A 26,760-nucleotide genomic window follows, 5' to 3' on the forward strand; every position below is an offset into this window, starting at 1 on the left:
GTCCCTGTGATTAACAAGGTATCAATAGCTTTGTCCTTTTATTGACATGTGATTAATGTCTCTTCATTATGCAATGAGGGGGTTCTTGGGCTATTTCTATACATACATATTCTATACTTTGGTCATAGTGACCCTTGTCAGTACCCTGTCATCCTGTGTCCAGAAGTGGATGGACTGGAATAGCCCTGGAAGATCACAAGGGAGGTATAAACTCCAGGTCAGGATGGGCCTATGGAGGAACCTTTGGGCACATCTGTTGCCACCTGTTCTGGTCAGCGATGTGTGGCTCTGTCTTGGAGGAGTCTATGGACAGGCTTCCATCTTGCTGGCTGGGGAACCTGGAGCCTGGGTTACAGAGAGTCTGTGCTGAGACTGGCTCCACAGGCTTGGAGGCCAGCCTGCTTCGTCTGGCCCAGACTCGGTGGGAATCAGGACTTCCTTCAGTTGTTTTAGAAACAGAAGTTGACTCTGATGGGTTAGAAAGTCAGTTCTAGCAGATTTCCATCTTGGCGTGGTCCTTTGCAGAAGGAATTAGATACAGTAGTTTTCACCTGGGAATAAACTCACTTCACGAACGTTGGAAATAGATGATTCCGCAGTAAATTTTCAGATGGGTTGGGGATGGAGAGTAGGGAATGTTAGGTTGTTAAAAAGAGGTGAGCGAGTAAGAACCACACCACGCATGTGGTATTCAGGTAAGGGGTAGGTTTATTCAGTAGACCTGCTGGGACCAGGCAAGGTTGGCACTCCACACTGCTGGGAAAGGCCTGGGAAAGACCTGGGAAAGAGAGCGAACTGGGCCTGGGCTAGGCTGTATCTAGGGTATGGGCGGAGAAAGGTGTGACCACATCAAATTCAGATGCGACCTCAGCGGATGCAGATGTGACCTCTTCCAGGTGTGCCAGTTGCCTAGGTAACGCAGGTACTGGGTGGAGACTCTGCTGTGAGGAGGGTGGATTCTTCTTGTCATCCAGGAGCGGACCTTACAGGGAACAGTGAGCCAGACATGCAGCCACTTGCAGGAAGACTTTCTGCCTGATAAACAGGCTTTGAGCTGCCACGGCTGGTTGATTAGACAACCTGAAGTTTGATCCAAGACCCTCCAAGGCCAGAACCATTAGGATGTGTGTGTTCCTCCTTACCCTCAGTTTCATTGTCTCAAGCCATCTTCAGCCCCAGTCTAGCCCACCTTTAAGATCTACCTGGCCCTTCCAAGCCTCAACTGGTGTTGGGTCTTAGTGTCCTCCAAGGGCCCATGAGTTAAAGGCTTGGTCCTCATCCCCAGGCCTAATGGGAAATGATGGGAAGTTAGCACTCTCGTGGTGTGCCCTAAAAGAAGTCTGTATCTTATTCTGCTTTATTAGAGTCTCCTCCAAACTCTCACATCTGTACTACTCTAGTCCTTGCCATTATGTGTTTAATTTGTAAGGGATTCTAAGCCAATATCCTTAGACATTCCTTTTTTATTTGTTTTTTATTATTATTAGAAAGGTGGCATGCAGAGAGGTTACAGTTACATAAGTCAAGTAATGAGTACATTTCTTTTTGGACAATGTCACCCCTTCCCTCTTTCTCTCCCAGTGTTTCCTCTCCCATCCCCACCCCCCCCCGAAGTTGCAGAGTTCATTTTCAACAGCGTGTTTAGCGAGTCCCACTGATGAATTTGTTCACCCTTTGTCCCTGCATTTCTTTGCCTCCCCTTACTCTCCCAAAGACAGATAAACATACAAACAGGACAAAAAGAAAAGAAAGCAACAAAGCAACAAAGAAAAAAAACCTCTTGTTTCCATTTCCTAGAGTTTATTTTGATAAATATTATTCTGTATGATCAGATGCACATGGGCAGCACACCTTTGTGTTCTTCTCCTAAGAATATCCTCCTTTAGTCTCATTGTGTGTGAATGCCTAGAATCCTATATAATTTATCGTGACCTGGGGTTGTATTCTAGATCTAGCTTCTGCACATAAGAGAAAGCATGCACGTTTGTCTCTTTGAGTAAGCATTCCTTTCTAATAGCATCCTGATCTTGTTGCATGGATATGCCAGCATTACTTCTTACTTTTTTTTTTGTCTTTGCAAGATCTCTTCTTTAAAAAAAAAAATCCTGGGGCTGGGGGTTTAGCCCAGCAGAAGGGTGCCTGCCCAGCACGCGCAAGGCCCTGGATTCGGTCCTCAGCCCTGGAAAAAAAAAAAAATCCTGTCTCTAGCCAGATGCTCATAGCTGAGATCTAAGGATAGCAGTTCAAAGCCAACCCAGCCAGAAAAGTCTCCATGAGACTCTTATCTCCAATTAATCACAGAAAAAGCTGGAAGTAGAGCTGTGACTCAAAGTGGTAGAGCACTAGCTTTGAGCAAAAGAGCTCAGGAACAGCACCCAGGTCCTAAGTTGAAGCTCCATGACCAACAACAACAAAATCTGGTCTCTTCTGAGTTACTTCTCCCCTCCCCCCTCTCTCTTTGAAGCTTTTTCAAATACCTACCACTTTTAGCTCATTTTCAAACCTAAAAAAATAGAGTGGTGGCCCTGTGTGCCCAGATGGGACTTCACAGTGTGGGTTTAGGAGAGCACAATCTGGCTGGGTCTTTTCTCTTGTCTTCATCAGGACCCCTGAGAAGACCCTGTTCATCCCTTGCCTGGGAGCAAAGGCCTGGCTGCCTGTGCCCTAGGAGCCATGGGAAAGGAGGAAAGATCTGTATAAACTTTGACTTCACTGTCCTCAGCCCCTCTCTGTCCCTGAGAGCTTGCACACAAGAAACTCGATTTTCCTCTCTCCAGAGAATAAGTGCCCAGGCTCTGCCTAACCTGAAGAAAGCGATTGTCCAGATCAAGAATTAGATAGTAAACATTTTAGCTTTAGTATGTTCTGTCTTTTGAATACTCAGCCTCTCCCCAAAGTGCAGCTCTATGCCAGGGGCACAATTGCAGACTATATGAGGTACAGGGAGAACCCTAACCTCCAAACAGCAGAAAACCTTCAGATGGAGCTCAGAGGCTAGAGGCTGATGCTGCCCTAAACAGGCCTCTGGACAGAGTTAATAGGGCTGCGCAGACTGACCAACGGCTATACCGAGTGACTGCCAGTCCTCAAACTGCAGTACGTGGCTCTACCTCCTGTCTTCCACTCCTCCACTTCCTGAGCCCAGTTCCTTCCTCTGCAGAATGTAGACGCTAGTACAGGCCTCAAGGGCTGCTGGAGGTGGCTCAGTGGTAGAGTACTTGCCTACCATGTACCAGGCCCTGAGTTCTATTTTCAGCATAAAATATAAAAGAGTAGAGTGACAGGTAGGAGTGGATCACAAGGGCAAGAACTGATATATTCACTTAAGTCTCCCCAGTGCCTAATAATGCACTTCTTCATGTATTGATAGGTTGGTGGATGGATAGATGGAAGATAGATGATCCAAAGCTTGAATGAACCAAGTCTGCTAATTTGATTGATGGATGGGCCACTGGATGGATGGATGGTCAAAGGTTGAGTGAACATAGGTTAATAAGTCAGTGGATGGCTAGATTGTGGGTTGTTGGATGAATACTGGATAGGTGAATAGATGGATGGATGAACAGTTGGATAGTCAAAAGAATGAATGAACAAAGAACCATGACTTGATGGGTGGGTAGGTAGATGGATGGATAGATGGTAAAATGGACATAGGTTAATAATTCAGTGGATGGATGAATGGTCGATGGTTGGATGGATGGTGGGTGTTAAATGGACAGACAAATAGTCAAAAGAATGAATAAACAAAGATCTGTGACTTGTTTGGATGGATGGGTAGGTGGATTAACAAACCAATGAGAAGATGGAGATATGATTGCCTGAATGAATGAAGTCATCTATTCACCCAGGAGTCAATACTGAGCAGTTTTCTGTGGCAGAATAAGTGTATGCACTTATCCTGTAATGACAAAGTGAGGGAAGAAGAATCCTGTAGAGAAATCAAGGCCTGGGGGAGGTGGAGGAAATGGCCTATCAGATAAACAAATGGGGAGGGGATGAGGGCCAGGGACGTCGCTCAGTGGTAGACAACTTTTCTGGCCCATGAGAGGTTCTAGGTTCAGCCCCAACACCACAAAAATACAAACCAAAAGAGGGAAGGGAGGTGATGACTTGCAGAGGTGCCGGAGTGGACAGATGGCCTGATGTTCACACATCCATGGTCTCTACTCCGGTGTGTTGTGTCGGTAAGCTGAGATTTACTCTCAAGGCCCCAATGAGCCAGGACTGGGAGAAAGACTCTACAAGCTTTGTCTCTCAGACTATATTTTTTTTAACGCTCTTTCTAAATAAACTTTGAATCTCTGCTTCCAAGTACATTTGGATAGAGCAGTGGCGGCTTTCATGAAGGTTGAATTATAAGTGCTTCCCTCAGAGCTGCGTCTGGGGACCGTTAGAAATCCCTGCCTTCCCCTGAGCCAGTGCAAAAAATGCGTGTGAGACGAGAAACATATGGCGGCGACCATGGCTTCCTGCGAGCGCATGCCCTTTACTGTTGATGGAGCATTCGGCCAGACTTACAGAAAGAAGCCTGGCCCTGAAACCAGGGTCAATGAGAAAGTCCCCCTGCTCATAAATCCTTGGGGGAAAAGAAAGCAGACCCATCTCCACACACATGCTGCTAATTATCTGGGTCCCAGGGTCTCCCCAGAGACTGGTTAAGAGCAGTTTACTGGATCAAGGTCCACTCAAGTGGTTTCTAATACTAGAAAGACCCTGGCAGCTTGCCCTGCTCCATAAATCAATAATCCCCCCACCAGTGGGCAAAGAGAGCCAGATACAGGTGCCAAATAAGAGCAAGGAGCAAAGGTCATTCCTTTGCTAGGGCCCAGCAAAGTCAAGCCTGGCCACAAGCTGCAGATGAACAGATTGAGACCCAGAACCTCTTGGCATAGCCCTCCGTGACCATCTACTGAGACCAGACACACAGAGGCCCAAAGTATATCCATCATGGTCCTTGCCTTGTGGGACTTAGGGAAGCAAACTCCATCTCAACACACTAAGTACGTACAGTAAATAAATAGCACCCAAGAGAGCAGCTGGAAGGGCTAGAGTACAACTCCATGCTGTGTTTGGGTCTTGAAGGATGAATAGTATTCTTGCCAAGAAATGGGAAAGAGTCAAGGATGGTTGCTACACACCTGTATCCCAGCACTCAGGAGGCTAAAGCAGGAGAATTGTGAGTCAAAGCCACCCTGGACTCCATAACAAGTACCAAGCCAGCCTGGGCTAGATAGTGAGATTCTTAAAATTAAATAAATAAATAAATAAGCCAGGCACTGGTGGCTTATGCCTGTAATCCTAACTACTCAGGAGGCTGAAATCTGAGGATCATGATTTAAAGGCATTTCGGGCAGGAAAGTCCATGAGAATTGAACTAACTAGCAAAAAGCCAGAAGTAGAAGTGTAGCTCAAGTGGTAGAGGGACAACCTTGAGCAAAAAAGCTATGGAACAGTGTCCAAGCTCTGAATTTAAGTCCCAGGACTGGCACAATCAGTCACTGAATAAATAAAACACATTTTAAATTAAGTTAAAATAGGAAGGATGTCAGAGGTATGAGTGAAACAGTTCAGCGTATATCCAGACCCCAGGTGATGGGACAAAAGATAAATTGTAGGCCAGGCACCAGTGGTTCACACCTGTAATCCTTGCTACTCAGGAGGCTGAGATCAGAGGATCACAGTTCAAAGCCACCCAGAGAATGAAACTCTTCTTTTTGTTGTTGTTGTTGTTGTTGTTGTTGTCAGATGTGGAGCTTGAACTCTGGGCCTGAACGCTGTCTCAAGGCTAGCACTCTACCACTTGAGCCACAGCACCACTTCCAGTTTTCTAGTGATTAATTGGAGATAAGAGTCTCACTGACTTTCCTGCCTGAGCTGGCTTTGAACCGCAATCCTCAGATCTCTGCCTCCTGAGTAGCCAAGGATTACTGACATGAGCCACTGGCACCAGGCTACATGAAACTCTTATGGCCAATTAACCACCAGAAAACCAGAAGTGGAGCTGTGGCTCAAAGTGGTAGAATGTTAGCCTTGAGCCAAGAGAGCTCAGGGACAGCTCCCAGGCCCTGAGTTCAAGCCTCATGACCAACAGGGGAAAAAAGGAGCCAGAACCAAGGCTGCCATGGAGATAAGCCGGTACTGGGCCTGATGGGGATGGACAGAGGCCAACAAGGTCTGGTGGCCATTTTTGGAGGCTAGTTACTTTTGGAGCGTGTTGGAGCGTGTTAGTTATTCCCTTGTTGCCACCATTCTCCATCTGCAAAAACAAGAACAATGATAGTGGCTGTGCCATGCCAGGGGTTACTGCAGGCCACGGGTCACACAAATCAGATGCTAGCCAGGGTCCGGGTTAGACAAGGGACAGTTTGCATTTGGAGGTGGTCAGTGATCGTGGCTGTAACACATCCACCCAAGTTCCCCCCACCTGGAGTATTAAGTGGTGAAGTTGTTCACAACGAGATTGGGTAGAAGAAATAGGAGCGAGGTGAGAACTTTAGGCCACTACCTTGTTGAGGGGCTCTGCCCCCCCCCCACCCATTCGGCCAGTCTCAAAGCAGGACAGAGAATCAGATCCTCTCAGACAGGATCCTAGGCTGGGAGCCATGCTGTCCTCCTTGGTAGAAAAAGCTGGTGATATCTAGGCTTCTGCAAGGAGTAATGGACATGAGGAGACATGCTCACCAGGCACACCCTGCTGCAGCTGCAGGAGGCAAAATAAATGTGGACAACTTAAGAACATGGGGCTGGCCAGGCATGGTGGCTCAAGCCTGTAATCCCAGCTACTTTGGAAGCAAAGATCAGGAGATCACAATTCAAGGTCGGCCTAGGCATAAAAATTTGCAAAATTCCATGTCAACCAATAACAGGATTCTGTGGTTCACACCTGTCACCCTAGCAACAAAGGGAAGTATAAATAAGAAGATCACAGTCCAGGCTAACCTGGGCATAAATGAAGACCCTATTTAGAAAACAATCAGCACAACAAAAATGGCTGGTGAACTAGTTGAAGTCATAGAGTTTCTGCACAGCAAAATGAGACCCTGAGTTCAAACCCTAGTACTACCAAGAACTAGGAGCCAGTGTCCCTGGGGCTTATAAATGCACAGCCCAGACTCCAGCCTCCCTAAGCACACACAAGGCAATGTGGCACCGTGATATCATGAACTCAAAATAGTTTGTAAGAAAGAAAATAGTATTTGAAAAGGGAAGGAGGGGGCTGGGAAGGTGGCTCAATGGTAAAGTGCTTGCCTTGCATGCATGAGGCCCTGGGTTCGATTCCTCAGCACTACATAAGCAGAAAAAGCCAGAAGTGGTGCCGTGGCTCAAGTAGTAGAGTGCTAGCCTTGAGCTGAAGAGCTGAGGGACAGCACCCAGGCCCAGAGTTCAGGCCCCATAACTTACAAAAAGAAAAAGAAAAGGGAAGGAGGGAGGGAGGGAGAAATGGAAGAAGAAAGGGAGAGAAGGAGAAGAGAAGGGAAGGAAGGACAGAAGGAAGGAAGGAAGGAAGGAAGGAAGGAAGGAAGGAAGGAAGGGAGGGAAGGAGGGAGGGAAGAAAAGGAAGGGAATGAACAGGAAGGGAGAAGGGAATGAAAGGGAAGGGAAGGAGAAGGGGGGAAGGGATTTTCAGTGTGTTTCCCAGCCCAGAGCTGCACAGGCCAGGAAGGGGAAAGAAGTGTGTGTGTGTGTGTGTGTGTGTGTGTGTGTGTGTGTGTGTGTGTGTGTCTGTGTGTGTGTGTGTGGGGATGTCTGGTGATCTGGACCTGCTGAGTAGAACGAAGGGCCCCAGGCAACCACCCCCTCCCCTCCCATAGCATTTTCTCTAAAAGATTAGCAGCAAGTGCTTCAGAATCGGATGCAGCTGGGCTTGAATCCCAGCCCTGCCACCCGCCAGCTGTGTCCCTTGAGACTGGGCTTTCCCCCTGTGTCAGGGTTCCTGTGACCTCCATGACAGGACAATGAGTAGATCAGAGATCTCGACAGCAGGAAAGTCTCAGCACAGTGCACAGCACAGGACAGAGCCATCATGCAGCCATATTCCTGACTACTAGTAGCATCCCAGCACCCCCTCTGAAGATGTCCAGAGAGCTCTGGAGTAGAACCCCCAAAGTATCAGCGACACCTCCCCGTTAAGAAGCCTGAGCTTATACCATGTGCAGAACCAGACATCTCTAAGGGGGTTCAGCACGGGACCTAGGGAGGGAAGGGAAGGGGGTCTGATTGTGTCTCCCTGGGCTCTGAGTCAGTGGAAGCTGGCCCCAGCATCGCCCTGGAGCAAGAGCACTGTAGGTCTCGCATCAGGCTGGGAATCTATGTGCCAAGTTAGGACAAAATCTCAGGACCGTTGGAGGTTCTCTGAGCATCCACCAGTGAGCAAACACCAGACAGGCCCTAGAGGGCGCTAGCCTCCAGAACGCCAGACCTGGTGAGGACCAAGTTGGGCTTACAGGACCCTGAAACCCCTCCCAGCTAGACAAGCCACAATCCTGGTTGCAGACACCCCTCCTAGCTGCCCTAGATCCCGCCCCCCTACATCCTCCACCCTGCGCAGCCATCCTGCAAACCCCTGCCCAGTCACCTCCCACTGGAAGAGGCCAGCTTCTAGGATCTTGCAGATAGAGACGGTAGCATGGCAAAGCTTTTACCGTGTCCTCTGGAGGGCCTGCTCACGTGTCCCACTGGGGGCACAGTTCACCCAGTTGTCGGCCCATCCCCAACCAGCCCTACACTGCACTGGGGTTTGTGCCACCAGACAAATGGGCAACCAAAGGGCATCACATCCATGCAGCAGAATATTATTCAGTCATGGAAAAGGGGATGAAATTCTGATGCCTGCTACAATAGAGATGAACCCTGAAGACATTAGAGTCAGGGATATAAGCCCGTCGGAGATATAAGTCAGTCAGAAAGAACAGATTCATAGAGAGCAGACTAGATATTACTGGGGACTGGGGTGAGTTGGGGATGCAGGGTTGCATGATATTGATGGGGCTCCTGTTTCCACATCCAGGGGGCCTAGCCTCTCACTCAACAACAGGAAGAAAGTTGGGCACCAGCGGCTCTCACCTATAATCCTTGCTACTTGGGAGGCTGAGATCTGAAGATTATATTCAAAGCCAACCTGGGAAAGGAAAGTCCATGACTCTTATCTTTGATTCATCAGCAAAAAAAAAACCCAAAGTGGAGCTGTGGCTTAAGTGGTAGATCCTTGAACAAAAAAGCTAAGGGAGGGCTGGGAAGGTGGCTCAGTGGTAGAGTGCTTGCCTTGCATGCATGAGGCCCTGGGTTCGATTCCTCAGCACCATATAAGCAGAAAAAATAGAAGTGTCACTATGACTCAAGTGGTAGAGTGCTAGCCTTGAGCTGAAGAGCTGAGGGACAGCACCCAGAGGAAAAGAAAAAAGCTAAGGGACAGCACCCAGGCCCTGAGTTCAAACCCCAGGACCTGAGTTTAAGTCCCAATACCAACACAAAAGAGAAAAAGAAAGGAGGAAAGAATAGAAAGAGAAGAGAGAGAAAAAGGAAGGAAGAACTAAAGGAAAGCAAGGAAGGAGGGAGGAAGGAAGGAAGGAAGAAGAGAGAGGGAGGGAGGGAGGAAAGAAAATGCAAAGGAGGCTTTCCCATGGTCAACCCAGCCCACTCTCATTCATGGCCAATCTCCTGCATCTCCTCTGTGGTTGTTTGGGGGTTCCTGAGGGGCTCTGAGCAAAGGCAGTCACAAGCTGTCCCTCTGTGCCCACAGGCCCAGACCAGAGCCTGGCCTGCTGTGGCGGGCAAGGTGGATAGGTAGAACATGTCACTTACAAAACTCAATCTGGTAACGACATATGACTAGGAGAGCAGGAAGAACCAGAGACAGTTAGGCAAAGAGGGATGGACAGGCTGGCAGAGCCCTGGACAAGGAGCACGAGAAATGCTCACAGCAAGCTCTGTGGATGCCAGGATGAAAGGGTGTGCTGGCAGAGGCCTCAGACCTCCACACCTGGAGCAGAAGCCTAGCCAGGATTCTATGATGCACAGTGTCTCCTCCTTCAGCATCCAGAACACGTGCGTCTCGGGACAGACCCTGGTGCCAGGCTAGCGGCAGAGGTGACAGGATGAACGTCATGCATTCAGAAAGGCATAAAACGTGTAGCTGAAATGTCAGAGAAGGCACCAGTGTGTGTGCCCCTAGTTGACAATAAAGCAGCTTCCAGGGACAATGGGAAAGAGGAACTGACGGTTCCAGCCAGCAGTGGAGGATGGTAGATGGTACGTGGCATGGTACACATTGCCCAGTTGAAAGCATTTAAGACACCATAGTGTCTGCATCAAACTTTGCTGTGTCTGTAACTTTCTCTGCTTCGAACTCTTCTGAGTCAACAATGTCCCTGTTGTAAGCCAAGCATGGTGGCACAGGCCTATAATCCCAGCTACTCAGCAGGTGGAAATAGGAAGATCACACACACTCCAAGCCTAGCCCACGCGAAAGAGTAAGACCCTATCTCAAAAACCAAACTAAAACCCAAAGGGTTGGAGGCAAGGACCAAGCAGTAGTGTTTGCTCAGCAAGGCCTTGAATTCAAATCCCACCCCAAAAAATAATGTACCCAGGAGTAAATGGGGCGGGGAGGGGGGGAGAGAAGGGGGGAGGTTTGGGGATGAATATGCAAACAGATGTCTCCTAACAAACACAATGGGGGAGGGTGAAAGACAGGGAGGAGACCTGCAAAGTCTGAGGTCCTCATCTCCCCTCCACCAGCAGGGGGCAGCCTCGGGCAAGCAGGTACGGATCGGTGGGCTGTGCCCAAGCCCCTACTCCACTTCTCAACCAGTCCATCTTGTTTTCCCTGTCTAGGCGTCCCTGGACGGCGCGGGAAGCCTGGAAGAAGAGGCGATCCTGGTGAGTCCCAGATTTACTGAGTTCTTTGGCTCGACTGGGAAGCGTGGGTCCGTTCCAGGGGCTGGGCTGCCAGCTCCCTGTGCAGTACAGTGCATGTTCCTCACACAGCAGCTCTCTGAGAAACTACCCAGGCTTTATGTCCCTCGATCGTGCAGACTTCCAGAAGCTGAAGGCTGTCTGGCTGAGCTGCTAGAGTTCCCTTTCGTGTAGATGACTGTGGATCCCCCTGCCCTCACCTCTCCATATACCTGGGTCATCATCCATCAGTTCTTATTCTCTATCCTGGTAAAAAAAAAAATTTCCTTGCCTTTTACTGTACACTTGCTGACCTCTTTTTTGGAATGAGTTGAGGAATGCATACTCCTGTTTTCAAAGGCAAAGCATGATATAAATAGACTACTTGAAAACTCACTAGAAAAATAGACCTAAATAGACATAAAAAAAAAAAAAAGCAAGCCAGGTGCCAGTGGCTCACGCCTGTAATCCTAGCTACTCAGGAGGTTGAGATCTGCACTGTTCGAAGCCAGCCTGGGCAGGAAAGTCTGTGAGATTCTTCAATTAACCACCAAAAATGAAGGTGTAACTTGAACAAAATAAAAGCTCAGAACAAAATAAAAGCTTGGAACAAAAATAAAGCTCAGAGACAAATGCTCAGGCCCTAGTTCAAGCACCAGGAACAGCACAATAAGACAGGAGCCAAGCATGGTAGTGCATGCTTTTAATTTCAGCACTTGAGAGAATGAGGCCAGTGGTTTACAATGAGAGGCCCAGGCAAAAAGTGATCAAGACCCCAGCTCAATCAGTAAGCTAGGTGTGGCAGCACACACCTGTGTTCCCAGCTACACAGAAGGCTTAGGTAGGAGACAATGATCCAGGATGCCCTAGGCAAAAACATAAGACTGTGGAGTGGCGGGGGAGGAATCAAGGTCCTGGAGTGCAGCTCAAGTGGCTACCTAGCAAGCATGAGGTCCTGAGTTCAAACCACAGTACTTCAAAAATAATAATAATAATAATAATGAAAGTTTATCATCTGGGACAACATGCTGGAACCAGAGATAGTGATATTCATTCATACAAGCCAAGGACACAGGCAGAACATAAAGTTGATCTCAGCTGGGTACCAGTGGCTCACACCTGTAATCTCAGCTACCCAGGAGGCTGAGAGCTGGAGATTGTGATTTCAAGCCAGCCTGGGTAGAAAGTCCATGAGACTCTTATCTCCAATGAACCACCAGAAAACTGGAAGTGGAGCTGTGGCTCAAGTGATAGAGCATAAGCACAAGCCTTGAGCAGAAAAGTGAAGGGACAGAGCCCCGGCCATGAGTTCAAGCCCCAGGTCCAGCACCAAAATGAATTCTAAAAAGAATTCAAATGCAATGGGTTTGATTTTTTTAAGAAAACCAAAAATAAAATAAGGAAAATAGTTCTACTTGCAAAAAATATGAAGAAGGGGGGCTGGGAAGGTGGCTCAGTGGTAGAGCGCTTGCCTTGCATGCCTGAGGCCCTGGGTTCGATTCCTCAGCACCACATAAGCAAAAAGAAAAAAGCCGGAAGTGGTGCTGTGGCTCAAGTGGTAGAGCGCCAGCCTTGAGTTGAAGAGCTGAGGGACAGCGCCCAGGCCCAGAGTTCAGGCCCCACGACTGGACCCAAAAAAAAAAAAAAATGAAGAAGGGCTGGGAAGGTGGCTCAGTGGTAGAGTGCTTGCCTAGTATGCATGAGGCCCTGGGTTCGATTCCTCAGTACCACAGACACAGAAAAAGCCGGAAGTGGTACAGTGGCTCAGGTGGTAGAGTGCTAGCCTTGAGCAAAAGAAGCTCAGAGACAATGCCCAGGTCCTGAGTTCAAGCCCCAGGATGGCCAAAAAGAAAAATATGAAGAAGGAAGAGGAGCAGGAGCAGGAAGAAGAACAAGAAAGGAAAATGCTTTGGGTCTGGGAAAGTGGCTTAGTGGTAAAGTTCTTGCCTAGCACCCATGAAGTCCTGGGTTCTATTTCCACATAAACAGAAAAAGCTGGAAGTGGCGCTGTAGCTCAAGTGGTAGCGCGCTGTCCTTGAACTGAAGAGCTGAGGGACAGCACCCAGGCCCAGAGTTCAGACCCCCTGACTGACAAAAAAAAAGAATCTCAGGGACAGTGCCCAGTGCCCCGGCCCTGAGTTCAAGCCCCAGGAGTGACAGGAAAAAAAAAAGAATAAAATCCTTTAGAATCAATTTTACAAGAGAAGTGGAAGATTTGTACGCTAAAAACCATGAAACAAGCCAGGAGCTGGTGGCTTACACCTGTAACCCTAGCTACTCAAGAGACTGAGATGTGAGGATTACAGTTTGAAGCCAGCCTGAACAGAAAAGTCCCTGAGACTCTTATCTCCAATTAATCATTCAAAAACCAGAAATGGCTCTGTGGCTCAAGTAGTAGAGAGCTATCCTTGAGCACAAAGAGACCAGAGACAGCTCCCAGGCCCTGAATTCAAGCCCCACACTGATAAATAAAATAAAAATTGGAAATATGTAATGAAGACATAAGCAGTGGAGCATCTCATTTTCATGGATGAGTACAGCGTGATTATGGCAGTATTCCACAGGTCTACATACTCCATGCAACCCATTCCTAAAGCTCAGATGGATTTTTTTGAAGAAATTGATATTTTGATCCTAAAATGAATAGGAAAACACAAGTTCAATGAAATGTAAATGAGCCAATCACCAATGGCTCATGCCTGTAATCCTAGCTATTCCTGAAGCTGAGATCTGAGGATCAAGGTTCAAAGCCAGCCTGGGCAGAAAAGTCCCTATTAACCACCAGAAAATCAGAAGCAGAGCTGTGTCTCAGGTGGTAAAGTGCTAGCCTTGAACAATAAGGTTCAGGAATAGCACCCAGGCCCTGGGTTTAAGCCCCAGGATGGTACATACAAATAATAATATTAATAATAATAATAATATCCAAGAAGCTTCATATAGGATAAATGCAAAGATCATTCTTAGTAAAATGCTGAGAATCAAAGAGAAAAATCTTAAAGCAACAGGGGACCTTGAGAGAGTTAACACTGACTCTCCCGTCCCCAGAAGTGGAGTCCAGAAAATAGTGGGGTATAGTCATGCTCAACTTGCAAACTTGGATTCAAAGCCTTTGGTCCAGTCTGCCCTGAGACACACCACTGAAGATTCAAGTGGTAGGGATGGATTGGAGGGTGGAGCCTGGGCTGTGGGGTCTTCACCTGCTGAGTGGGAGGGGCGGAGGGCCTGTCCCATCCACGGGTGAAGCAGGTGACAGACACGGCCAAGACTGAAGGTATGGAGCTGTGAACTGGGCCCCAAGGCCGGGCTGTGAGATCCACTCTTCCTATCTGGCTTCCTTTGGGCAAACACTAGGGCTGGGCCTGGGTGTGGCCTCTCAGATGGGTCCACCCTCCTCTGCTCATTGGTGAGCTTCGAGCACGCAGCTCCACCCCCATCTCCTTCCCTTGAGGTGCCAGTGGGCTCAGCTCCCAGTTTGGAAATAGAAGAAGGGGATATGGGTCAGGCCATCCGGGCATTCCTGCTTAGAAAGGGAGGCTGCTCAGGGTCCCCAGCCAGCCACACAGACGTCCCCCCCACTAGTGTGTTTTGCACCTAGCTCTTCTGCACACATCTTTCAAACATGTGTCCCAGGGCTGGAATGTGGGAACCATTAAATAAGAGCCAGATGACTGGGGAGATAAATGGAACCATCTGAGGATATGGGGGGGCTTCATTCAATGAAATGGGAGTAGCCCTGAAACTCCAAATCCTCAGACCCCCACCACCTTACCCCTTGCCCCCTCCAGCTTGAAAATACATTGCCGTACTTAATACTCCTGTCACCCCTCAATCTCATTCATCAGTGCTCCTCCCTGACTGAGCCAACCCCCCCACACACACCCTGCCCCCCCCCCGGAAAAAAAATTACCCATCACTCACCGCTCACCAGCCCCACACACACCCTCCATCATGGCTCATAGGCCTCACATCCTACTGTTTGACGTGTGTACCAGTACTGGGACTTGAACTCAGGGCCTTGAGCTCTGGCTTGGCTTTTTGCTCAAGGCCAGTGCTTTGCCACTTGAACCATAGTTCCACTTCCGGATTTTTGCTGGTAGAGTCACCTCACAGATGTTTCTGCCCAGGCTCACTTCAGACTGCCACCCTGAGATCTCAGCCTCATGAGTAGCTAGTTTGACACCTGTGAGCCATTATGCCGGGCTCCTACATCCTACTTTATTGGAAATCAACTCTCCTCGACTTTCAGAAACTCAACCACACTCCCAGATGACAGGCAACAGCGCATCTGCCCATTGGCTTTTGCTTTCTTTGTAAGACAGACACCACAGCGTATCCACGCTGCCCACACCCTATCTGACATATGAGCTCAGGGGAAAGGCAGCCCCCCCCCATGTCACTATTCTTGGGTATCAACTTTTCAAATCAGACATCTTTGCAATCTCTCTCCTTCCTGTAAACAGCCCACCTGCCGCTCAACCAATCAGAAGCTGTCTCCCCTCTCTGACATGGGTCCCTTCCCATCACCACCCTCGCCCCTCTCTGTTACGACTGTCAGCACCTGCACAGGACACCTGCAGGCCAGCTCCAGTTCACTGTGGCCCCCCTCAGGCCCCTCTGCCACCCAGAAGCCACCAGTGGCCTCTGCTGTCTTTGCGGTCAAACCATCCCTACCCGGACCAGAATGTGAAAAGCTGGCCCTGTGCGGGCTCTACTCACTCCTCCTCCATCTCTCTGCCTCCGCTCCCTTCCCATGGCCATTCATTTTCTTCCCACTCAGGACTCAGCCTGGGCCCCTTGTTCTGTACCTGGGGTTTTCTGGACTTCCCCCAGCTCTGTGTCTCTCTCTCTTCCCTCTCAGACTCACTCCTGGGTCCTGTTTCTTACCCCTCAGTGCTCCACTCCTGCTCACAGCTGGCTACCCACAAAGACTCCTTTTCCAAGTTCCTGTGGAGGGTGGTCTCACTCTGCCGAGTAAGCTTTCAGATGAGTGATGTGGTTTGGCACATGCCTGTCTTAGTGGAGAATGCCATCCTGTGGCATCCACGGGGCACTGATTCTCCTTATGAACACCAAACTCACAGATACTCAAGACCCTTATGTAAAAATGGTGTCCTGTTTACATATGACCTGAGCCTTCTGGACTTAGAAGGCCTAATACAATGTAAATGTGATAGAGGGTCATAGTAGCACACACCTGTAATCTCAGCTCTCGGGGAGGCTGAGAACTGAGGATTGAGGTTCAAAGCCAAAGGAGTTCCCCTATGTCTCTTTCTAGGAGAAATGAGCTGACCCATACACCACGACTTGTTACTCAAGCAAGTACAAGGTCTGATTTCTTTGCTCAGGTCACCAGGAACCAGCGAGAGCAAGCACCAACCAGAGAGCAGTACATTTGGGGACTGTCATTTCCAACCACATGGCCATCCAGACCCCCCCCCACCCCGCCCAAGGGCTAAAGTGCCCCCTTCTGGTCTGCAGACTAGGCTTTGGAGCTTGCACTTGTTTGCGGGGTTAGGGGACATTTTCTTTCTTTTTTCTTTTTTTTTTGGTCGGTCGTGGGGCTTGAACTCTGGGCCTGGGCGCTGTCCCTCAGCTCTTCAGCTCAAGGCGAGCGCTCTACCACTTGAGCTACAGCGCCACTTCCGGTTTTCTGGTGGTTTATTGGAGATAGGAGTCTCACGGTCTCTCCTGCCTGGGCTTCCTTTGAACTGCGATCCTCAGATCTCAGCCTCCTGAGTAGCTAGGATTACAGGCGTGAGCCACCAGCGCCCGGCATAGGGGGCATTTTCAGAAAACAACTGTGACCCCATATGAGAAGAGGTGGCCACGGACTGACAAAGGGATTCTCTCTGCCTTCTATTGCTGATGGTGGCCTCTCTGCTTGTGTTTTACAGGTCCTCCTGTAAGTATCCTGGACTTGGTGTCTTGTTCCTGAAAGATAAGACGTTTACTTGACTTTTTGTTTCTCTCCGTAATACTCCCCATGAAAATAATTTGTGATGGGTGGGCCTTTTAAATAAAAAAAAAAAAAAAATTTAACCCATGCAGGGTGCTAGTGGCTCACGCCTGTAATCCGAGCTACTCAGGAGGTTGAGATCTGAAGATCACCATTTGAATGAAGCCAGCTAGGGCAGAAAAGTCTGGGAAATTCTTTGAGTAATCAGCAAAAAAAAGCCAGAAGTGGGAATGTGGCTCAAGTGGTAGAGCACCAGCCTTGAGCAAAAAAAAAGCTAAGACCCTAAGCCCCTGAGTTCAAGCCCCAGTACTGTTACCAAAAAAAAAAACAAAAACTAAAATGCACCCCAGACAGGGTTGTATTATTTTTAATTGGTAGATGAGTGCAAGCATAGAATTTCCCCAGGCTTGACTTGTTCACTAAAACATCCTGGACCAATTCCTTTCAAAAGAGCTGGCACAAGCCTGGCTGCATTCCTCTTTGGCTCAACTGAAGCTCTCTAGAAACCCCAGCATCAGCCCATATTTTGGAAATTCTCTGTAGCCATTGATATTTTTAAATGCTTTTTTCTCTCATAGGCATTGGCAGAAAAGACTGTGGCGTCAGGCAGGGGGGTTCCCAGAGTAAATTAAGCTTGAGCACTAGATCCTGCAGTTCCATTTCCTTCTCTGTCAAGATATTTCACTCCTGGAGCCTCTTGAACCTAGTTGGCTAGTGGAGTTGTTCAGATACCACCTGAAGGAAAATGTCACTGCATTAAGAAGAGAGTTAGGAGCTGGGGGCCAGTGACTCACACTTGTAATCCTAGCTACTCAGGAGGCTGAGATCTGAGGATGACCCTTCATAGCCAGCCCAGTCAGAAACATCCCTGAGACTTATTTCCAACTAATCACCAGAAAACTGGAAGTAGAGCTGTGGCTCAAAGTGGTAAAACACTAACCTTGAGCAGAAAGGCTCAGGGACAGCGCCCAGGCCTAGCCCTGAGTTCAAGCCCCACAACTGAAAAAAAAAAAAAAAAAAGCCAAGGGGGGGGGGCGGAGAAGGAGTTAGAGAACTCCCTTGAACTTCCCTGACTAGCCATGGACAGCTTCAAATGCAGGGGATCCCAGGGCCTAGGGAATCTGTGTTCTCCAGGGCACAGGATGGGTCTGTCTGCCTTTGATTCTTCTTGGCAGTTTTTCAGAGCCCCAATAAATCCCGATGAATCCATTCAAGAAATACATTGACAACTCAACTTGAGCCAAAAGGCACCTTCCAAAGGCATTCTTTGCAGATGAGCTGTGAGGTTTTATTGGTTGTTTTCTGACTTCCATTCCATTCACCATGATTCATTTCCCGATCAACACTCTTTAGATTCTGGGCATGTAGCCTGACTTTGAGCCAAAAAAAAAAAAAAAAATCAAGCCAACTAAAACAAGGAGATATATCAGCCACAGCAGTATTTCTTGGCAGAGTCATTCCTAACCATTCTACCAAGCCAGGACAGCTCAGAGAGCAGGGCAGTGATTTTTATTTTTCCTAACTTGTTTAACTGTTAAATAGAGCCAGGCACCTGTGGCATGAGCCACCGATAATCCTAGTGATTCCGGAGGTTGAGACCTGAGGACTGTAGTTCAAATCTAGCCCAGATAGGAAAAGCTGGGAGACGCTTACCTCCAATTAACCACCAAAATGTTAGAAGTGGAGGTGTGGCTCAAGTGGTGGAGTGCTAGCTTTGAGTGGAAAAAAAGCTCAGGGACAGGGACCAGGCTCTGAGTTCAGGCTCCAATGCTAGCACAAAATAATAATAATAGATCAATGGGTACAGTTTAGAAACTCCCCAGTTGCACTAGCAAGGACATGGAGGGGGGAGGTCGATCCATGTATAACAGGATGCTGGCAAAGGCCATCACTGGGCCTAGCAGGCCTGGCCTGGGTGTGGAGATAGACAAGCCGCCAGAAGCAATGGATGTCTCCATCCCTCTGTCTTCCAGGTGCACTTTCCCAGGTCTCCCCAACCCAGGGGAGCCAGGTAGGAGGATCCAGTACCTTCTCCAGCCCCCTATTTTTAAGCAGCATTTTTACCTCCTGCTATATGCCCCCCCCAAAAGCCTTCCGGTGACCCGCAGTATATGACCTGGTGGCCCTGATGAAGGCCCTCAGCCCTGGATCCATCACACAACCACGCAGGGCATGGTGGGGGTGGGTGGGTACAGGGGTGCAGGCCCCGACCAAGGTCTAAGTGTTACCATATGGTTCTCTGTTGAAGGCTTGATTATTAATGACCTATTAATTACCACAGGGGCAATCGGGACGAGATGGCTACCCGGTAATTTGTCATTTATTTTTATTTTTTGCTCTACTTTGTCTTGTCTTCTTAAGCTGATATTCTTTGCCTCTGAACCTCCGTGACTGAACTATCGATCCGATCCTCCGCACCCCCCCCCTCATCAGAAGTAGCTCCTCTCTGTGAAAGGAAATAGCATAAGCTCCATTCATCCTGCAGATGCCCAGGGCTGCTCTGTAGGCAAAGCAAAGAAGCTTCTAGAAAGCGTCTCTCTTCTTCCAGCCTAGTGCATAAGCCTCTGACTGTTGGGTACATCCTGGTTCATGCGCTCTTTCCTACCCCCACCCGCTGCATCATCAGGACCTGGACTCTGGCTGGTTCCAGTGTGTTCTTACCCCTTGAAGGTGTTCTATCGTGTTGCCAGAATTCAGCTTCCGCGTGGAATACATGTGCACCCTCAGGACATGTATCGTATCGAAGGCAAGAAGGAAAGGGACCCTGCCACCACCGAGTCCTGCAGAGTTAAGGACCATCACAGTAATACCTAGCGGTCCTAAGAGCAGGGGTGAGGCCAGCAGAAGGGAGAGTGGCAGGACCATCACATGAGGGATATTATCCTGTGGTCTCGTAGTGGGGTGACTTACCCTCTCTGAGCCTCGCAGTACTGATGAGGTACTGAAGGCTTCCAGCACAGCATTGGAACTGGGACTAAAAGAGACAGAGAGGGTGACAGCTAAGACACAGAGTGGGTCACAAACCCAGCCTTCCAAGACTTTGTGGAAACTTGGGGCACGCACCAGTCTCCATGAATCTCCTGCTGAGAGCAACCCTGCATGAAACCCAGCAGCAGGCAGCCTTTCTCTCAGACCAGAAATGTCTGATTCTAGGTGAAATCAGATGAAGTACAAAAGCCAGGTGCCAGTGGCTCACACCTGTAATCCTAGCTACTCAGGAGGCTGAGATCTGAGGATCAAGGTTCAAAGCCAAACCCAGACAAAAAGAGTCTGTGAGACTCTTACCTGAGGCTGTGGTTCAAGTGGCAGAGCACCAGCCTTGAGCCAAAAAGTTAAGTGAGAGTGTAAGGCCCTCAATTCAAGCCCCAGTATCTACACCAAAGAGAAAAAGAAAAAAAAAAGGAAGAAATGAAAAAGGTAGCCATGATCTTCCTTCACCCTGCAAGAATGGTAAAAGTAAGCCACTGACCCAGTGGCTTCTCTAGCTCTGGACATTCAAAAGGATGTTGACTGTTTATGGAAATTGTTCTGTTAAGGAGAAAGAACTACCCAGAAGTTTAAAAAATAAGAAAAAGTGGACTTTTATGGTGTTAGGAATGAAACCCAGAATTCCACACATGCTAGGCAAGTCCTTCACCACTGAACTATAGAGCCTCATCTCAAAATAATATTTTTTTTCAGTCATGGGGCTTGAACTCTGGGCCTGGCCACTGTCCCTCTGAGCTCTTCAGCTCGAGGCTAGCACTCTACCTCTTGAACCACAGCACCACTTCCAGTTTTCTAGTGGTTAACTGGAAATAAGAGTCTCACAGACTTTCCTGCCCAGGCTGGCTTTGAACCGTGATCTTCAGATCTCAGCCTCCTGAGTAGCTAGGATTACAAGCATGAGCCACTGATGCCCAGCCAAAATAATAATTTTTTTTTGGTCCGGTTGTCGGGCCTGAACTCTGGGCCTGGCGCTGTCCCTCAGCTCTTCAGCTCAAGGCTAGCGCTCTACCACTTGAGCCACAGCACCACTTCCGGCTTTTCTTTCTTTTTGCTTATGTGGTGCTGAGGAATCGAACCCAGGGCCTCATGCATGCAAGGCAAGCACTCTACCACTGAGCCACCTTCCCAGCCCCAAAATAATTTTTTTTTTAATAAGAGCTTTCCTGGTTCTGGTAGCTCATGTCTGTAATCCCATCTACTCAAAAGGCTGAGATCTAAGAATCACAATTCAAAGCCAGCCTGGGCCGGAAAGCCTGCAAGATTCTTATGTCCAATTAACCAGCAAAAAGACAGAAGTGGAGCTGTGGCTCAAGTGATAGAGCACTAGCCTTGAGCACAAATGCTCAGAGATAGTGCCCAGGCCCTGAGTTCAAGCCCCAGGACTGGCACACACACACACACACACACACACACAAACTGGAAAGCAGGAAAGGATAAGAAATTCTAATCTATTTAATATGTATTTATAGATTTTGGAAAGGAAAACAACTTTGAGAATGAGAATGATCAATTTTAGGAAAACATTTTGTTCAGGTTTTAGGTTGGGAGTTGGTGTTTTGGTTTGTGGCTTAGTAAATTTCAGCAGCAAGCTCGGGAGGATTGGGGCTACTTCCCAAAAGGAAGGAGGAGAAAATACAGAGTAGAGAGAAGAGCCGGGGGAACCCTGAATGTTGTGTTTTCTGGATTCTCCCGCCAACCACGAGCACCTGAGCAGCCCTCTTCTGGTCACAATATATGCACGTCAACTGTAAAACATTGTGAAAATAGAGAAAAGCACAGAAACAGAAAAAGTAGCAGCCCTACTCCTGCTGGCCACAGGTAGAGCACCCCCATTACTGTTCCTATGGAGGTTAGCAGCTCAGCACTTTTACATGACATATCACAAAACAATTCCACATCAGGACTTCCATAATATGCATTGACTTACGTACCCATACAATCAGCTGTATACGAACTCCAAGTTATATTATTTGGACTGACAATTTTTCATCCGTGCCCATCCTGGGAATCAATGCAGGCTTATTTCCATGATTATCTCTGCAGAATAAATGTCTAGAAGTGGAATTGCTGCACCAAAGGGATAGCATATGTTTTAGACTTTTGATGTGTCCTGCCAATTTCCCTCCCGGAGGCTGTGCTAATTTACATTCCCACCAACAGTGCATGTTTCTCCAAACTCTGGCCTATTGTGGGTATTATTATACTTTTCATTTCTTTAAATATGATAAGTTTTTATATATATATATATATATATATATATATATATGTCTGTATCTTGTTTTAATTTAGGGTGTATTTTCATTACCTTCAACTCAGAGATTTGTTAAGGTTTTGTTGTACTGCCACCTGGTGGTAGAGGCTGGAATTGCAGGTATAGTACTTGAAATCACTCACCTTTATTAGGTGATTTTGATCCAGGGACCGAAAATAATCTTGGAGTTAGGAATTGTGAGCTCAGAACATTGTGAGTTAAAGGTGAGGCCTGCAGTGGATCCCTGGCATGGCATCCTTGCGTTTGGAGGACAAGAATCAGCCTGTATTTGATTAAAATAGTGTTGTCATCTCTTTTGTCGGGGAAGGGAGTACCAGTACTGGAGATTGAACTTAGAACCTGAGTACTGTCACTTAGTTTTTTTCACTCAAGTCTGGCTATCTATTCACTGAGACACAGCTCCACTTCTGGATTTTCGGTGGTTAATTGTACATGAGTCTGTCACAAGCTTTCCTGCCCCCTGCCAGCTTTGAACCATGATCCTCAGGTATCTGACTCCTGAGTAGCTAGGATTACAGCCATGAGCCATCTGTACCCAAATGCCATCTCTTAAAAAAAAAGACTTGGCTGTGTTCAACAAATCTAGATGGTGTCACATCCTGGATTAGGCCCTGTCTCAGTCTCCAGAGAGCTGTGTGGAAGAGGACAATTTTCCATGGGATAGAAGGATGGAATGAGCAGGTACACAATGTGACTTCTAGAAAGTATCTGATTTACCACAACCTTGTCCTCTAAAAAGACTCATCTGTCATTGTGTGTCCTGTAGGGCTTAACCTTGTCTCCACCTTGAGGTTTTTGGGTTTTTTTTTAATCAGTCATGGGGCTTGAATTCTGGACCTTGGCACTGTTTCTGAGCACTTTTGCCCAAGGCTAGCACTCTATCAACTGAGCTACAGCACCTCTTCCAGCTTTTCTGTAACTAATTAGAGATAAGAGCCTCCCAGGGACTTTTCTGCTTGGGCTGGCTTTGAACCACAATCCTTGGACTGGCTACCACTTTAAGTTTTGCGCAGAAAACTAGACTTTCTCATCTGCTATTGACTACATCAGAAGCCTCATTTTCTAGTCTTCAGTATGTGGGGGTTCTAGACCCTTCGGGTTGAGCCTTCTGGCTTATTTGCCACCTTCAGAAATCAGTGTCATCATTTCTTGAAGACAATGGCAGAGTGAGGGACTGTGTGGGGAGCGGATGCTCGGGTAGAGTCTGGAATAAATGGCCCAGAGGCTGGAGGTGACCTGGGCGCTGCAATGGAAGAAGAGAAAGGATCCCAACTGGAGAAATGGCAAGGAAGGATACCGTTCATGAAGTTGAAGCAAGATGTGTGCATTTAGGATGCACTCAAGGCTAGGTTGGCAAAAGCCAGTGCACAAGTGACAGAGAAATAGCAGAAGGTGGCCAGGGCTTGATGGAGTAGAACCACATAGGACACAAGGAGAGGCTACTGGGCAGGATGAAGGATTGGGGAGGTGGGGGAGTGTAGTGGTTGGGGACACAACTGACCTTGGTCTATATCTGTAGAAAACACTTGACCCAGACACAGCAGCCAAGGGTTTGAAGTCCTGCCTCACACACACACACACACACACACACACACACACTCACACACACACAAAAGCTTCCTTTGAGGACAGAGAGGGAAAAACTGCCAACTTACCCCACAAGATGCCCGGGAGCAAAGGCAAAGATTAGGGGCTGGGTCTCAGCCTTGATTGACAGATGAGGAACGCAAGCCATGAGGGTGACAAGACTTAGCTGGCAGAGAGTCCACACCCATGCCAAAGCCTAGATTAGCACCCAGGCTGCAGGATGCCATCCCACGACACCAGCCAGCCTGCCCATCAGGAGTGGGCCCAGCAAGACTAGGGGAGGGAGAAGGTTCCAGAGCTACCTACATGTGACCAGGAGAATTCTCTCATCTTCCATAGAAGCAGACATTTCCTGTCCATTCTACTGTGGGATCCAGCCCCAGAGCTATTGTCTCATTGATAACCCCTTTCTGCTTTTAAAAACAAATCTAGGTCTAACTTAAAGAATCCCAGTCAAGCACCCTGGCTCATGCCTACAATCTTTAGCTACTCAAAAGGCTAAACTCTACAGGAGCACCACTTATTTATTTGTAGCCAATCTGGGCTGGATAAAAGGGCCAAAAGCAGGGCTAGAGGCATGGCTCAAGTAGTAGAGTGCCAGCCAAGCAAGCAAGCCAAGCAATGTACAATTTAAGCCCTGGAACCAGAAAAAAAATTGTTTTTTGAGAAATGAGAGTTGGTGAGACTTTCAGGCCAGCTCTGAGCAGAATCCGAACTCTAAACCCCAGCACCTCCTAAGCCTGAGCACCATGCGCAGGACCCATCTGGCTAAGCTCATGGGACCCCCAGGAACAGGGACTGCACATTGTCCTCCAGCATCAATCATAGTACATCGACAACTGAGGCCCATTTGGGATCGTGTAAGCTCAGGGCTGGATGTGATCTGTGAGACAGGGCCTGAGCCTGGAACCAATTTTGAAATGAATAACTGGGGTTGGACTGTTTGGAATTAATCAAACAAACAAAAAAAAAAGAACCACAGAGAACCACACATTCATATGCTTTCTTGCACTCTCTAGTTCAAAAACAGCTTTGATTGTAAAAATGTAATTAGTTAAATGATTCATCCATAATACCCCCAAATTCATCTGGGTTTTTTTTTGTCCGATTTCAACAGCCTCTAGCTCAGTCTCATCTGACCCCTACAGGGCAGTTCCCCAGGCCCCCTCCGCCCCGCCCCCACCACCCTACCCCCAATTCTGAGCAGAGCAAGGACAAGAATGAAAGCAGACTTCCTGAGTCCCTTATAATGATCCACAGATTGGAGACCCAGGGACACTAAGTTGGGCCTGCACATAAGGGTCACCATGCCAGTCTTTTTTCCCAGAACCCCTCTCTCCCCAAACCACAACCAGGGCAGGTACTCCTTGAGTTTGCCCCTTTGTCTTGGTCAACCACTTTGCCTCCAGTGTCCTCATGAATACCTTATGTGTGCAAGCCAAGGGACTGGAAATAGCTCGACCTGCAGGTTCCAGAAGCCTTGCCCCTTATCTCTGGTTGTAGGTACCTTGTTGGCAGGGATCCAGAAGCTTCTCCCCACCCCCCTACCCCCTGCTCTTTTGGTGCAGGTACTGCAGCTTGAACTCAGAGTTGCACTCAAGGTTGATGTTCTACCACTTGAGCCTCCGATTCTGACTTTTGGCTGGTCAGCTGGAGATCAGAAATCTCACAGATCTGTCTGTCTTGGCTGCTTTGGAAGCCTAATCCTCACATCTCAGTCTCCTGAGTAGCTAGGATTACAGGCATGAACAAACCCAACCCAGAGGCTTTCTGTCCAGCCTCTGAGAGACCACTTAGCCAGAATTGCGCTGCTGGGGGGGAAGAGGGGGAATGGGAGTGGAAGAGGCAGGCCTGTGCCTTGCTGCTTTGCCTGTGATGGTATCTTTGCAGAGGTACTCTTCAGGCTGGCTACAGGCTGGCACCTACTTCCCACTGCCTTCAGTATGAAAGAGAAAGCTTGAACCTGCATAGGTCACTGAGCCAAGCTTGAGTTTCCCAAGGAAAGAGACCTAATAGAATGCAGTCAAGTCAGTGTAAAACTGTTCACCTGCAGCTTTACCCCAAATCAGGGACTGGCCCCACATGGGCCCCACTGTCCCAGGTGGGGCCTCCACTGGGAATGGTCATGGTACATTGCAACCCGTTCAAACCTTGGCCTCTTCAGCCATTGAGAGAGCCAGGTAAGATGAGCCATGAGATTCCCCAAGACAGAACATAAAAACTAGGTTGGCTGATACTCCCTGCCATAATGGTGGTCACTGAGCCCGGCGGGGGTGGGTGGGAAGGAGTGCCATTGAGGCTAAAGGTAGCATCATGGGGCCTCGAGGTCCAGCATCCTATCCTCACTGGCCTTCCCAGCAGGACCACCAACAGCAGTTCAAGAGCGCCCTCTAGTGTTCCCAGACCCTTCACCTGTGCCTGCAGGAAACTGGATGTTTCATTCATTCCCTAGACAGTTCATTCAACAACTATTTCTTGTTCTCACTGGGTTGGAGACACCTTGGCATTTGAGGCTTAGTGACAAAAAAAAAAAAACTACAACCAGGGCCCTTACCTCCTCAGAGCCTGAAGTTGAACTGGAGAGAGACTCAAAATTCGTGAATTAGCTGGGTCAATAGCTCCTGCCTGTCATCCTAGCTATAATGGAGGCTAAGATCTGAGGGTCACAGTTTGAAACTAGCCCAAAGTCTGTGCAACTCTAATCTCCGGTTAACTACCAAAACTCCAGAAGCGGAAATGTGGCTCAAGTGGTAGAACACTAGCCTTGAGCTAAAGAAAACAAATCTACCCCACGTACTGAGTTTAAGCCCAGTATTGGCACACACACACAAACACACACACACACACACACACACACACACGAATAAAGTAGAGATCCCTCAGCCTCCATCTCTGCTGGCTGTCTGCACCCTGTCCCTTGCTCTGTCATGAGCCTTGTGACTTTGAGCCACACTTCTGGACTGCTTCACACTGCTAGGATGACATCTTGCTAGAAGCCTCTTGGGTGGACACAGGCAGACTCCCAGTTCCCATCCCCCATCCTCCTACACCCAGTGGAAGACAA

General features: G+C 48.3%; 1 protein-coding gene across 1 annotated transcript in view; it reads left to right on the top strand.

Annotated features, from left to right (window-relative positions):
• Positions 1–26,760, top strand: part of Col23a1 (collagen, type XXIII, alpha 1) — a 181,426-nt gene that overhangs the window by 125,332 nt on the left and 29,334 nt on the right. Inside the window, exons 4-6 of the mRNA XM_013030894.1 lie at positions 10,834–10,878; positions 16,788–16,795; positions 19,131–19,157. Coding sequence (XP_012886348.1) covers positions 10,834–10,878; positions 16,788–16,795; positions 19,131–19,157 — 80 coding nt within the window. The remainder of the gene's footprint in view (positions 1–10,833; positions 10,879–16,787; positions 16,796–19,130; positions 19,158–26,760) is intronic.

The sequence above is a fragment of the Dipodomys ordii genome, unplaced genomic scaffold (genome assembly GCF_000151885.1).
Source record: "Dipodomys ordii isolate 6190 unplaced genomic scaffold, Dord_2.0 Scaffold135, whole genome shotgun sequence".
Taxonomy (NCBI): domain Eukaryota; kingdom Metazoa; phylum Chordata; class Mammalia; order Rodentia; family Heteromyidae; genus Dipodomys; species Dipodomys ordii.